Consider the following 13,925-nt stretch of genomic DNA (forward strand, 5'->3'; position numbering starts at 1 on the left):
GCAAGTTGGACAATGAATAAGAAAGACTGTAAAGGAATTGATGAATTTGAGTTATGGGGTTGGAGAGGAATATGAAAAGTAAATTGGACTACTAGAAGAACAAACAAATCTGTGTTGGAAGTGCAGCCAGAAAGCTCCTTAGAAGCCAGGATGGTTAGACTTCATCTCTTATACTTGGGACATGTTTTCATTAGGGACCAGAACCTGGAAAAGGACATCATGCTTGGTAAAGTGGAGGGTCAGTGAAAAAGAGGAAGACAGACCCCCAAGGAGATGGATTGACACAGTGGCAGCAGCAGTGGGCTCAAACATAACGATTGTGAAGGTGGCGCAGGACTGGGCAGCGTTTGGTTCTCTTGTACACGGGGCCATGATGAGTCAGTTCGTTTGACTATACCTAAAAACCTCTGAGTCATTGTCTTTGGAAATATGAATAAGAGATGATCAGATGCCAGAACACATGGATATCTCAAGGAATCAGGAAGCAGAAGCTACAGATAAAGGACCTTCCTCCAGAGTTCACAAAGAGAGAAAGCCTTTTCCTAAATTCAGGCTTCTAGCCTCCTACACTTGAGAAAATAAATTTCTGATTGATATAGCCAAAAATAATTGTAAAACTGGCATTTAAAAACAATTTAACAAATCATGTATGTAACTATTATCTTTATTTTGGTACTTTCCCAGTATTCACAAAGCATGAGGTCAACAAAAGAAATTAGTACTTTCAACTTACGTTTGAGTAGTTATAACTGAAAGTTTTCTGGTTCCAGTTTGTACCCTATCAGTTTTCTAAAATCCTTGAAATGCTTTAGTTAAAGGTATATGTGATCAGGGAAGCAACACAAGCAGTAATCCTTAGCAGTATTTTTCAGTCAACTTTGTGCTTAAACATAGACTAGCTCAGATTAATCGTTTATAGTGATGAAACAGAGGAGTGCTGGTAGTGTAGTGGATTATGAACTGCACTGTTAATCACCAGATCAGCAGTTCGAGCCTACTAGCCACTCTGGGAGAAAGATGTTTTCTGCTCCCTGTATAGGTCTATAGCCTCAGAAACCCTATACAGGGTCCCTATGGTTTGGAGCTGACTCGGTGCCACACATCCACCACCAACCAGTTATAAAGTAACACAAGGTGCTTCTATTAGTGAATAATAAAGCCTAGTATTACTTAGCATAGTAATTAAATCTGCCACATTAATAGCATGCTATGCTATATATTTTTGGAGTCCTGGTGTGGCGCTGTGGGTTAATGCACCAGACTGCAAAGCCGTTTGAACTACAAGGTCAGTGGTTCAAGCTTACCAGCTGCTCCTCGGAAACCCTATCCAGTGTTGCTATGGGTCGCAATTGACTCACGGCACTTTAACAATAACAAGAGCAAATGTTACATATTTATTAAAGAAGAATTCTATTGTGATTGTGATTGCTTTAGTGTATCCCTAGTGTAGAATATGCTCCTCCATTCAAGGCACTGCAGCAGGAATATCATGCAGGGAAATCAACAAAAGGTACTCTCACTGGATTCAAATTTAGAAAGGAAATGGAGATTCCAAGACCTGAAATACTTAATATTACACTTTAAAATAGAGCTTTGAAATACTTTGTCTGATGTCTACATTGTAAAAGAAGATAGTTGAATCTTTCAAGTATAGGCTATCCTCACTTTATACATTTCCTATATGCACAGATTTCATTACCATGTTGTTAAGTGGAATCGGGTCTGACTCATAGCAACCTTGTATATAAAAACCCAGACTATAAATCTTTGCAGGAACAGAAACCCTCATCTTTCTCCCAAAAACAAAACTTCAAGAGATTTGATTTTTAGATTCTGGAGGCTTTCTGAAGAAGTAAAGCAATCATGTTGTTGCTACTGCTGCTGCTGTTTATATCTGGGACTCCTGCCACAGTCCCCTGCTACTCTAGTATCAGAGTCTAGTTAACACAATCATTTAAACAGAACCAGTGAATACTGGATGGTTTAAAATCAGGTAAGGTGTGCACCAGGGATGTATTCTTTGACCATACTTATTCAATTTGTATGCTTAGCAAATAATTTAAAAACCTGGCTTATGTAAAGAAGAATGTGGCATCAGGATTGGAGGAAGACTCATTAATAGCTTGCAACATGCAGATGATACAACTTTGCTTAAAGGGAAGAAGTCTTGAAATACTTACTGATGAAGATCACAGAATGCAGCTTTCAATATGGATTGTTCCTCAATGTAAAGAAAACAAAAATCTTCACAACTAGACGAATAAATGGCATCATGATAAACGGCGAAAAGACTGAAGTTGTCAAAGACTTGACTTTGCTGGATCCACAGTCAGTGTTATAGAAGCCAAATGAGGGCAGATTTGGCAGACATACTACATGGATCTTCTACAACTAAGATTTTGTTACTAAGTGCCATTGAGTTGGTTCCACCTCATAATGACACCCTCTTTAGGGTGTCTGAGGAGTGAATGAGTTTGAAACCTTACCATTTAAAGTTCTTATCCTACAGTGCCACACCAGAACTCCACAACAGAGATACGAGAAACCAAATGAAAGACATAGATGAAAATGCTGGAACCCTGAACTTCAGAAGAAAGGTTAGAAAAGTCAGTTGAGTGCTTACTGGGAGGAGAAACTGAGCAGGGACAGTTAGAGGGGGAGATTGACTGGTGAACAACTGACCAAACGTGTCATGATCATCTTGGACTTTGTAAGCAGCTTTGGCAACAGAGGGTGGCCTAGAGGAACAGATTCCCACTGGCATTGGGAAGGATGTGATTCTTTTTCCTCACGCTCCTCTGTTGATCAAGGGTGTGGCAGGCTCCTACCCTCATCTACCCCCAGTGCCGACCCTGCTTTTAAGGTGTTCAGAGCTGTGTAGTTGGGAGCCATGCCTGTGTTGGGTGGGAACTGACTGCAGGTGTCTTGGCTCCAGAACTGCAGATTCCAAAGGGCCACCAGATCAACATTGGTCTAGTGGAAACCCTCATAGCCACACACCTATCCCCAGCTGTGGGCCTAACAGACACTGAAACCAGCTCCAGCAAGGGCCATCATAAACTACTTCCAGATTTAGTGTCCTGAACGTAGGTAACAACTAGACCATTAGGAACGTCCATCTAGGGCCAGGAACTCTACTGTCATATTATTCCTGCACTTACCTTGTGAATTATTTGGCAGGCAGCAGCTCAACAGACTTTTCTTTCTGAATCCAACAATTACACTATTGCTTTTTGTCTTTGTTTTGTTTTTTTCCTTTTGTTGTTTCTGTGTGTTTATTCTTTTTTCTTCCTCTCTTTCCAGTCCCTTGAATTTTATCCTTTCTGTCTCTGTTTTTGATTTTCCTTCTTCTGTTTTCTCATTTCTCCTCTTTTTTTTCTTTTGATCTCTTTTTACTACTCTCTACTATCTTTTTACGTCTTTTCTCTCTGTGCTTTTTCTGTTTTTAAATTTTCTTGCTTTTATTTTCTCTCTTTTTCTCTTCTGTAGCCCCATTTTTCTGTCCCTCTTTTCTCTTTTTAGTTTTATATATATATTTTTTTCTATTTGCTGCTTGTTTTTGTTTTTTGTCTTTTCATTGTTGGTTCCTTATTTGGTTATTCTGTTTTGTTTTCTTGTGTATGTGTGGGAGGGGTTTTCTCCTTTTCCCCCACAATGCTCATACATCAACCGTGCCATACAGCCCAGCCACAACCATACCCTCTTCAGCTCCACCCACTAGACAAGATCTGATACCAGTTCTGTATCACCTGATTAATGAGGTACACTAATAGCAAACGGAGACCTGAATATACACTTCCAGTCTCGCTAACTACACCTACAGGTGATAATTGGTGAGAGCCTGAAAACACATCAACATATAATCAATTGAATACAAATATGACAACACCACATTTTCCAGGAGGAAGCAGACAGTTTTAGCTCACATAAAGAAACAAGAGAATGGCTCAAGCAAATGACCAAGATGCAGAGCCAGAAAATGTTTCTGAAGGAAAAAGGGTAATGGAACTAACTAAAAAAGAATTCAAAAGAATGATGCTTAGACACCTTCAAAGGATTGACAGAAAGATTGAGGAAAACAAGAGAGGATACGGAAGAAAACTTTAGAAGAATTCAGGAAAACACCACAAAAACAGATAGACAAAATCAATGCCAGTTTTGAAACAATACAAAACATGCAATTAGAAATTCAGATTAATACTAAGAATTCAGAAATGGGCAATGCATTGAAATGGCAAAGGAGTAGATTCGAAACAATGGGGAAAAAGAAGCCTATGAATTATGTGGGACACTATGAAGCGGAATAACTTAAGAGTGAACAGAATTCAAGAACAGGAAGAAACAATAAAAATCACAGAGAAAATTGCCAAAGAGAACTTTTATTGGAAGAGAACTTTCCTAACATCATTAAAGATGAGAGGATAAGCATACAAGAAGCTGAATGAACCTCAAACAAGATGTATCCCAAAAGAACATCACCAGGACGTAATCAGATTTTTCAAAACCAAAGACAAGGAAAGAATTCTGAAAGCAGCTCAGGAAAAACCGAGAGTTACTTACGAAGGAGAATGAATCAGATTAAGCTCTGATTTCTCAGCAGAAACCATGCAGGCAAGAAGGCAAAAGATGACATATGCAAAACTCTGAAAGAAAAAAATTGGCCAGTGAAGAATCATATACCCAGGAAAGCTGTCCCTCAAATGTTTATTGTTTTTAAGTGCTCTTGAATCAGTCCCACACATAAAGACCCTGCGTTGTAGGGTTTCTGAGGAGAAGCTGTGGTGACTTAGAGCTGCCAGCCTTGTAGTTCAAACCGACCTTTCAGTCCAGCACTTAACCTACAGTGCCACACCAGACTTTTCCCTCAGATACCATGGTGAAATTAGGACATTTCCAGATAAACAGAAATTAAAGGAATTTGTAATTACCAGACCAAACTTTACAGAAAAAAACAACAGCAGACAACAACTTGAGATTAACATACATGACAACATTCAGTCTGAATATAGATGTATTTAAAGTAAAACAAACATACAATACTGAAAACAGGGAACCACAGATAATAATATATAGTAAGTCTACTGCAAATTTAAAAGAGAGGATAGTGTTGATGTGGAACTTCCAAATAGCAAGGAAGTATGAAACAACTTTTAAACAGGAGGAAAAAAATGGTAACCTCAAAGCAAATTAATTCACCTTCATATCAAAATAAAAAAAGCAGATAGATCTTGTAAACATGAACACAACAGAAATGTAAATGAGAAGAAAACCCACAAAGAAAATGAACTCAGGGCAGAAAATTATGTAAGAGACAGGACATAGCAGAATGGATAAAAACAGGATTCTTCAATATGCTGTCTACAAGAGACACATCAAAAAATGGAGAAGTCTAAATGCTATTGTATGACACCAATGATGTGAAGTTAAGGAAAGGTTTTCTTGATAAAAGAAACAATCTGTGATGGGGGAGGGAGGAGAGGTAAAATTATTTACAGACTAGCATGGGTGACAAGTTAGGCAATATACAGCAAGAGGGTGATTAACAGAAAAGATGAAGGTAATTGGAGACACACAGAGGAATGTAAGGGTTAGAGTGAGTAGAGAAATACTGTTAACTGATCATACATAGAGGAGATTGCAGTCATTATAATGAAGCAAAGTATTTGATTTATTGAATGTAAACTGATGATCTGCTCTGTAAACCTTCACTTAATTCACAATAAAAAGTTAAAAGAAAGGAAATCAAATGGCATATTGGCACTAGGTAAATCTGCTGCAACAGACCTCTTTAATGTGTTCAAGAACAAAGATGTCATTTGGAAGACTAAGGTGTGCCAGATCGAACTCATAGTATTTTCAGTCACCTCATATGCATGTGACAGTTGGAAGATGAATAAGGAAGACCATAGAAGTACTGATGTATTTGCATTATGGTGTTGGAGAAGAATATAGAAAGCACCATGGACTGCCAGAAGAACAAACAAATCTGACTTGGAAAAAGGTATAACCAGAATGCTCGTTAGAAGTGAGGATGGTGAGATACTTGGATGTGTGATCGGGAGGGACCAGTCCCTGGAGAAGGACATCATGCTTGGTAAAGTGGAGGGACAGTGAAAAGGAAGATTTGCCCCCACCCCACCCCTCTACAGTGGCAGCAATAATGACCTTCACAGTAATTGTTGAGGATGGCGCAGGACTGGGCAGTGTTTGATTTTGTAGTGCATAGGGTTACTGGTAGTCCTAACTGACTCAGCGACACCCGGCAACCAGAACATCATGTTTCTCCCTAACAATAAGAGCATTTTGTTTTGACAAAAATGTTGAAGGTCACAGAGTAATCATAATTTTTCTCACTTATTATTACAATTACTTTGCATGATTTCAGCTTGAATGGCCCTTTTTGGAGGAAGGTTGTTCTCAATGCCATGCTTAACATTAACAAGTACTGCCTGTATAATATTTGTAATTTATCCCAGGATGTTTGTTAGGTGCTGTTGAGTCAGTTCCGTCTCACAGAGACCTTATGAACAACAGAATGAAACATTGCTCAGTCCTGCACATCTTCCAAGCCCATTGCTGCTGCCAATGTGCCAATCCATCTTGTTGGGAATCTTCCCTTTTTTCACTGTCCTGCCATTTTACCAAGCATGATGTCCTTTTCCAGAGACTGGTCCCTCTTGATAATATGTCTGAAGTATGAGAAACAAAGTCTCATCACATTGTCTTCTAAGGAGAATTCTGGCTGTACTTCTTCCAGTACAGATTGGTTTGTTCTTTTGGCAGGCCATGGTACTTTCAATATTCTTCCCCATAACCGTAACCCAAAATGCATCAGTTCTTCCTTATTCGTCATCAAACTTTAACAGGTATTTGAAGCTACTTACCATGGCTTGGATCAGTTGCACCTTAGTCCTCAAAATGACATCTTTGCTCTTAATCACGTAAAAGAAGTCTTGTGCAACAGATTTGCTTAATACAGTACATCATTTGATTTCTTGACTTCTGCTTCCATGAGTGTTGATAGTGGATCCTGGTAAAATGAAGCCTTTGGCAACTTCAATCTTGTCTCCATTCATCGTGATGTTTTTTATTGGCACAGTGGTGAAGATTTTTGGTGTGTTTTTTTTTTTTAACATTGAGGTGCAACCCATACCAAAAACTGTGGTCTTTGGTCTTCTTCAATAAGCATTTTAAGTCCTCTTTGCTTTCAGCAAGCTGGGTTGTTGTATCATCTGCCTATCACAGGTTGCTAATGAGTTTTCCTTCAATCCTGATGCCACATTCTTCTTATAATCTAGCTTCTCAGATTATTTGCTCAGCATACAGATTGAGTAAGTATGGTAAAAGTATACAACCCTGGCAAGCATATTTCCTGATTTTAAACATTCAGTGTTCCCTTGTTCTCTTCAAATGACTGCTTCTTGGTCTATGTACAGGTTCCTCATGAATACAATTAGTGTTCCAGAATTCCCATTCTTGACAATGTTATCTATAATTTGTTATGATCCACATAGTAGAAAGCCCTTGCGTAGTCATTAAAACATAGGTAAACATCTTTCTAAACATTGTTAAATGAATCATTGCTTTTACATAAAAGTCTATTGCAAAGCAGCAATAACCTAGGAATATGCCCTTAAAAGGATTGATTAGGCTCATATTTGAAACTACTATTGTATTCTCTTCCATATCATCGTCATGTGTCTGAAGTCTCCCTTATACTTGAAAGTTATATGGATGTCTTTCTTCAGCTTCTTGTTTCATCTCACTGGAGCACTACTACTCAAATTAGTGGTTTTGGTTCAGAAACTTATGTGTAACCAATTCATGGCAAGAGAAGTACAGAAAGTGAGATTAAGCATTTAGATGTCATTTTAGCAAATTGACATTACCCTGATGTCCAAGCATGTGGTTCTGACTTTACAGAAATGTTGGTCCATGGTGGATTCAAGTGACAAATTGGTCTTTAAAGTTTGAGGTACACTACTCTAGATAGAGGATGACTGCCCATCTTCTTCAGTACAATTCTCAGAGCCCCTCAAAATGAATTTTATATAAGCCACAAAGGTTATATTTTAAGATATATCATCCTGAGCTTACCCTCCAAATTCACTGAAATCGTACAGTTGTTTTGTTTTTGTTTTTTTGAGGACTACAGTAACAGAACCCTTGTTTGATTTCTATAGAATGTCTATGGTTAGCAGGTGGGTGCCCTTGTTAATGTAAACTTTCCACACTTGTTTTCTACGTGTGGCTCGAGTCCACTCTAGAGCTCTGGAAAGGGTGGAGCAGCACTCACTGTGCTCCTTTGCTGGAAGGAACCCTTCTTGTTAGAGCACTGGTTTTGAGTTCTGGTAACGACCCTACTTGGACAAAATACAGTTTCTCTGAATCTCAGTTTCCTGCTCTACAAAATAGGGGAGATAATGCTGACCATTTTGTTACAGCAGATTCCTACAAAGATCGGGTAAGATCACTGGGCGGCCGTTCAGAAGTTTGAAATTAATTCCTTTGTAACCATACCACAGTTGCTGGATTTATTATATTTTATCCCTATATTTCTTTGCCAAGTCCTTGGTACTTTTTAGTCCAGAGTTCTTTTTGATTCATACACTTTAGGCCAGAGAATATGTATTTATTTCATATCAAAGGTGCATGCTGTATGTCATTGAAATGTTCTTACATCTTGTATAAATTTGAATTTTTTTTTTTTCAAAATAAAACAGATTTTTGAAGCCATTTGTAATATGACACTTTGGAGCGATTTTTATTTTCATTTTAACATTTTACAAGAATGTTAGTTTTTTTCTAAAGCCTTTGAAAACCTGGAGTATAATAATCAATCATCTTTTATTTCAGAAACAGACTCTGAGTCCCAAACATTTAACCGATATGGAAATCCGATTTTTATAATTCACAAGTGCAATGTCACTCGCCATCCTCCTACAGCAGTCTCTACTCAGATGGGTTTGATGAGTCATTGCTTTGGCCACACAGAACTCAGATGCCGTACTCAGAGTGATGGGGTTTATGAGGGAAGTTGACAGGTTACAATTCAGGGTGAGAAATGCTTAGGGCACAGGATAGCCTCTCCTTTGCCATGCCCACATGCAGGCCTATCTCTGACCATCAGCCTCCTGATGCTCTTTTAGGACTGCTGATAAATGCCCATAGAACACACCACTCCACCATAAGCCTCAGATGAAGGTACGCTGGTCTATCTCCATGAGAAAGTAAATCTAGCTCCTCCAATAAGTGCCTGGAGGCACCCCACTCTGCAAGTAAGCCTCCTGCCTAAAGTCACTCAGCTTTACTTATTCCTTGGTTTGAGGAGCCCATCGCTCTGTTTCGTGCTCTGTCTCTTGTCCAGTATCACAGCTTTCTGCCTCTGGGTCAAGGAAGTTTGGTGGGCAGGGATACCAGGGCCCAAAGGATGCACTCCACTCATGGTCCTTCTTTGATGGTAGCAAGAGTCCCCTCTTCTGTTTCAAAGATGGGTCATTTTATACCCAGCAAGATAGCAAAATAGACCAATCCCAAGTAGTCCTGTTAATAATGCAACAGAATCAGCATTTTCCCTACCTTCTCTTACCCAGACACATCAGGAAAAAGTTGTTTGGTGGGAGTTAACAAAAACTACCACTAGAAGAGACTAAATAATTTACTGCACTGCAACAAATACACCAGATTTCTCTAAAAACGATTTTTTCTTCTTCTAGTTGGTTGAAATGTTGGACATGTCTGTTCCTGCTGTTGCTAAATTGAGACGTCTTTTAGATAACCTTCCAAGGGAAGCTTTACCAGACATTCTGACATCAATTATCCGAACAAGCAACAAAGAGAAGCTCCAGGTATAGTGTTCCCTTCTTGAATGCCAAGTTGCCTGGTGGTTACTTTCTATTTGGATCTAGGTAGTGAATAGTTGAATTTTGACCTTCAGGAAAGGATACTAGAAACCCCAAAAAGTAATTGAAATGCTTTCATAAATTTCATAAGTTGCCTTTCTAGCATGAGTGTTTTATATTTTTGTACACACAAGAGGTTCTTCTGATTGCACATCGGTTGGTCAATTTATGGAAAAAATGGACAGAATCATAAAAATGGTAAGAAGTTAGTTTGATTTATAATCTGTAAACATACATTATTTCACCATGTTTTAAACATCTAGAGACATGGCCTTTCCTTTGTGTGTGGACCTGCTTTGTTAAAATTCTTCATGGTGTTTCTTATGTAAACCACACATATGTTGCATTTTCTATAATTTCTCTAAAATGAAATTCATTTTAAAGACACTTGAAGAACAGTGTACATGCAGAATCCTAGATTCTTTCCCCCAACCCAGAAAACTAGAAATTTATTTTTATTGTATCTTTTAAGTAGTCATTTATTTTTATTGTATCTTTCAAGTAGTCTGCATTTATCATTTATTTTTATTGTATCGTTTAAGTAGTCTGCATTATTAAATCTTCCTAAACTAATTTAATTTCATTTTCATTGAAAAAACCTTTCTTGTTTTATCAGTTTATTTAATATTCAAATCGAGCAATTATAATGGCAAGAACAACTGATACAAACAGGTTGGATACAGACATTAAGAATTCATTTCTGTTGTGAGGAACAGATAAATATAGGAGTTCTAGAGAGTAATAAGACTGGTGGCCTCATCAAATATGTTTTACTTCAGTTGGTTAAGAGTGCTCCTATTCTACTGTGTGTTTAAAACTTTAAATTTTTGAATCTGTAATTTGTTTATGTAAAATAAATAATGTATGTTGTTGTCATTGTTAAGCGCCATTGAGTCGATTCAGACCCATAGCGACCCTGTATAGGGTTTCCAAGGAGTACTTGGTGAACTTGAACTGCTGACCTTGCAGCTCAAACAACTTTACAGTCTGGTGCATTAATCCACAACACCACACCAGGACTCTAAATAATGTATACAAAGTCTAAAATATGTAATAAATACATTTTGGGTTCTTAAGAGAATAATTCCGAAAAAGAGTTGACCTCAAATTTGTTTTATTTTTGATCTTGGAACAATACATACAGTTTCATTTTAAAAGCATAATCAAGTTACTTTTTTTGTGTGTGTCTTTTATGGGATTCTGTTATTCGTCTCAAACAGCCTTGCTGATTTAATGTAACAGTGAATATTGGTAGGGTTGTCTTTTTTACATAACAATTCTAAGTCAAGACTTTTGGAGCATTTGTGTCTGAGATACTCTATGAATTGACTTGTGGCTCCTTAGATTTTAGATGCTGTAAGTCTGGAGGAGCGGTTCAAGATGACTATACCACTGCTTGTCAGACAAATTGAAGGACTAAAATTACTTCAAAAAACTCGAAAACATAAGCAAGATGATGATAAGCGGGTAAATATTTATTTTAACCCATTTCTCCAGGTTCCCAGTTAATTTTCTGTGGTGTGAGCTCAACTCTTTTTGTTTTTGAGAAAAATTTGGAGGATAAAGAAAAAAACAAAGAAGAAAGATGTTCATTGTTTCTTAATATTCAAGTTTCTGTTAATGTTTTGGTACGTTTCCCTCAGGTCCTTTTCCATGCCTGGATCATCTTTTTTTTAACTTTTAAACATGTGTAAGCCTTTTTTGATGCACTCTCTTTTTTTTTTTTTTTTTTTGGTTAATTTACCTGGATACTTCCCATTTTGTTAAGCCATTGAGTGATCCCTAGTGTTTATCATATTTTAAAAATTATCAAGTAAATGATGTGCATCTTTGAGTATAACATTTTTTTATTGCATGTAGTATGAAGAACATACCACAGAGTTGTTTCCTACAAGGACCATGTCACTAAGTTGTGTCATACTTTGTTTTGACGTAGAAGGTTTATTTTTCAACAAGTCTTACTGTTCGTCTCTTCTTATCGTCTTTGTTTAGCATCCTCTGTCTTCCACTCGTTTTTATTTCAGAGCTCAGGAAGAAGAGCCACACAATATCCATTTTTAGTTCTGCTTAGTTGATTTTTTTTTTTTTTTAATCAACTCATATGTTACTTATTTTGACTTTTAATGAGATGAAAGCAGCAGTCAAGCTAGCCCATGTACAATGAAACAAAACTTTGCTGCTTCTGTGCCATTCCATGATCTGTGAAGGATCAGACCATGAATGATCTGTAGGGCTTTCACTGGCTGATATTCGGAAGTAGAACTCCAAGACTCTTTTCCTAGTCCATCATAGTCTACACGCTCTGCTGAAACCTGTTCAACATCACAGCAACCTGCTAACCTCTACTGACTGACAGGTGGTGGCTTTACCTGAGGTGCCGTGGCTAGGAGCTCTCCCACCTGGACAGTGAGATCTCTACCATAGAACCACTAATGTCCACATGTTCCCAAAGAACTTTCTGTTTAACGTAACGCCTTCTGTGAAATGGTCCTTTCTTCTACACTGATTTATGATTCTTTATTGCACATGACATTTATGTTGTGATGGGCTCTGTTTGATTTCTACCTTGAGCTGCTGAATCTACTATTTTTATTTGGGGGGAAAGAAAGATGAGGAGAATATATCTGAAGTGGACAACTAGCGACAATCAGAGTTTTCTGGGGGCTACTACTTTGGCTTAAGAAAAGTTGAAAATAATGTTAGAAATGTGCTGGCCATCAGCACAGAAATATTCCTATACCAAAGGAATACAGTGTAGAGAAAGAAGAGCTGGAACATAGGTGACCTTTCCATGGGACTACAGGAGGAGCAGCAGAGTACACTGAGGATAGTGATGACAGAGGTAGGAGGTAGTAATCACCTGATACAAACAACTGACGTTTTATATTCCTGGATACCAGGACAAACACACATTAGAAATTGGAATTATCTCTGGCTTGGGATTGGGTCAGAGACTCAGTTAGAGTCCAGACTCTATTAGAATCGGTCAGAGACTCAGTTATTCATTTTGTGCACATGTACACTCTGTAGTGAGCACCACAGAAAAGAGCCATTGTGAAAAAAAGTGCTTTAAAAGTGTTTTAGAAAATTATTAAACCAGAGATAGTTATATGAAAATTTAGGAAATCAGAAGTTAATTGGGAGTTAGTTTAAACATTTCCTTGCTATTCCTCTAAACATTGAAAATTTGCTGTTTTAGTAACCAGAAGAAAAACTGCATTTAAAAACTGCTTTTGTCTCAACAGTGAAATCACTGATATGCTGTTTTTAAATCTTATTTTTTATAAAAGGACAAAATGTTTCATTTTCATCTTTTTATATTTTAAAATATTTTATGTTTTATCTGCTAATGATTTTGTAAAAATGAAAGTTCAAAATGAGAAAAAGTCATAGAAACCTTTATTAAACAAAAATAAAAAATTTGAAGCTATTGGTTCTCAACATACTCTCTTTAATTCTCCAAAGAATTCCGTGCTCTTCGATGTACACAATGTCAAAACAACAACCTTGAGGGACTCAGATCATGTTCCTTTGAGTTTTGGAAACAAAAAGAAATCTGAATGAGTAAAATCAGGGCTGTAGAGTGGTTGGGCTAAGGTTTCCTAGTAAAATTCTCCTGGCACAGCCCTTCCTACCATTAAAGAATAAACAAATGCACTGTTGTGATGGGAAAAAAAATTCTCAGTGCCTCTTTCTTGATTTTTTTCTCACTAAATCAGTTTTCACTTTCTGAAAGCTTCTTCACAATAAGTGTCTATGATTATTCTGTGTCTTTCTAGAAATTCTATCAAGATTATCCCTTTAGAATTAATACACAAAACAAAACCAGTTACTTTAACCTTCTGAGCTTGTCTCTTTGCCTTGAATGTAACTGACTCAGCAGGTCCCCTTAGAACCTACTGTTGGACCTTTTTTTGAGGGTACCCTGAGGAGCCTGAGACAACAGTTTTACTGAGAGAATTTGTCTGTAGCCATACACTGATCACAAAGACATGTTTAAACACACACACACACACACACACA

The 13,925-nt window shown here is 37.5% G+C and overlaps 1 protein-coding gene across 2 annotated transcripts in view; it reads left to right on the plus strand.

The window, feature by feature from the left end:
* Nucleotides 1-13,925, plus strand: part of LONP2 (lon peptidase 2, peroxisomal) — a 166,292-nt gene that overhangs the window by 17,783 nt on the left and 134,584 nt on the right. Inside the window, exons 3-4 of one of the 2 annotated variants that reach the window (XM_006872570.1) lie at nt 9,717-9,848; nt 11,247-11,369. In XM_006872570.1, coding sequence (XP_006872632.1) covers nt 9,717-9,848; nt 11,247-11,369 — 255 coding nt within the window. The remainder of the gene's footprint in view (nt 1-9,716; nt 9,849-11,246; nt 11,370-13,925) is intronic. The other variant, XM_006872571.1, reaches the window with a different exon arrangement.

Source organism: Chrysochloris asiatica, unplaced genomic scaffold (assembly GCF_000296735.1).
Source record: "Chrysochloris asiatica unplaced genomic scaffold, ChrAsi1.0 scaffold00204, whole genome shotgun sequence".
In the NCBI taxonomy this organism is placed as follows: Eukaryota; Metazoa; Chordata; class Mammalia; order Afrosoricida; family Chrysochloridae; genus Chrysochloris; species Chrysochloris asiatica.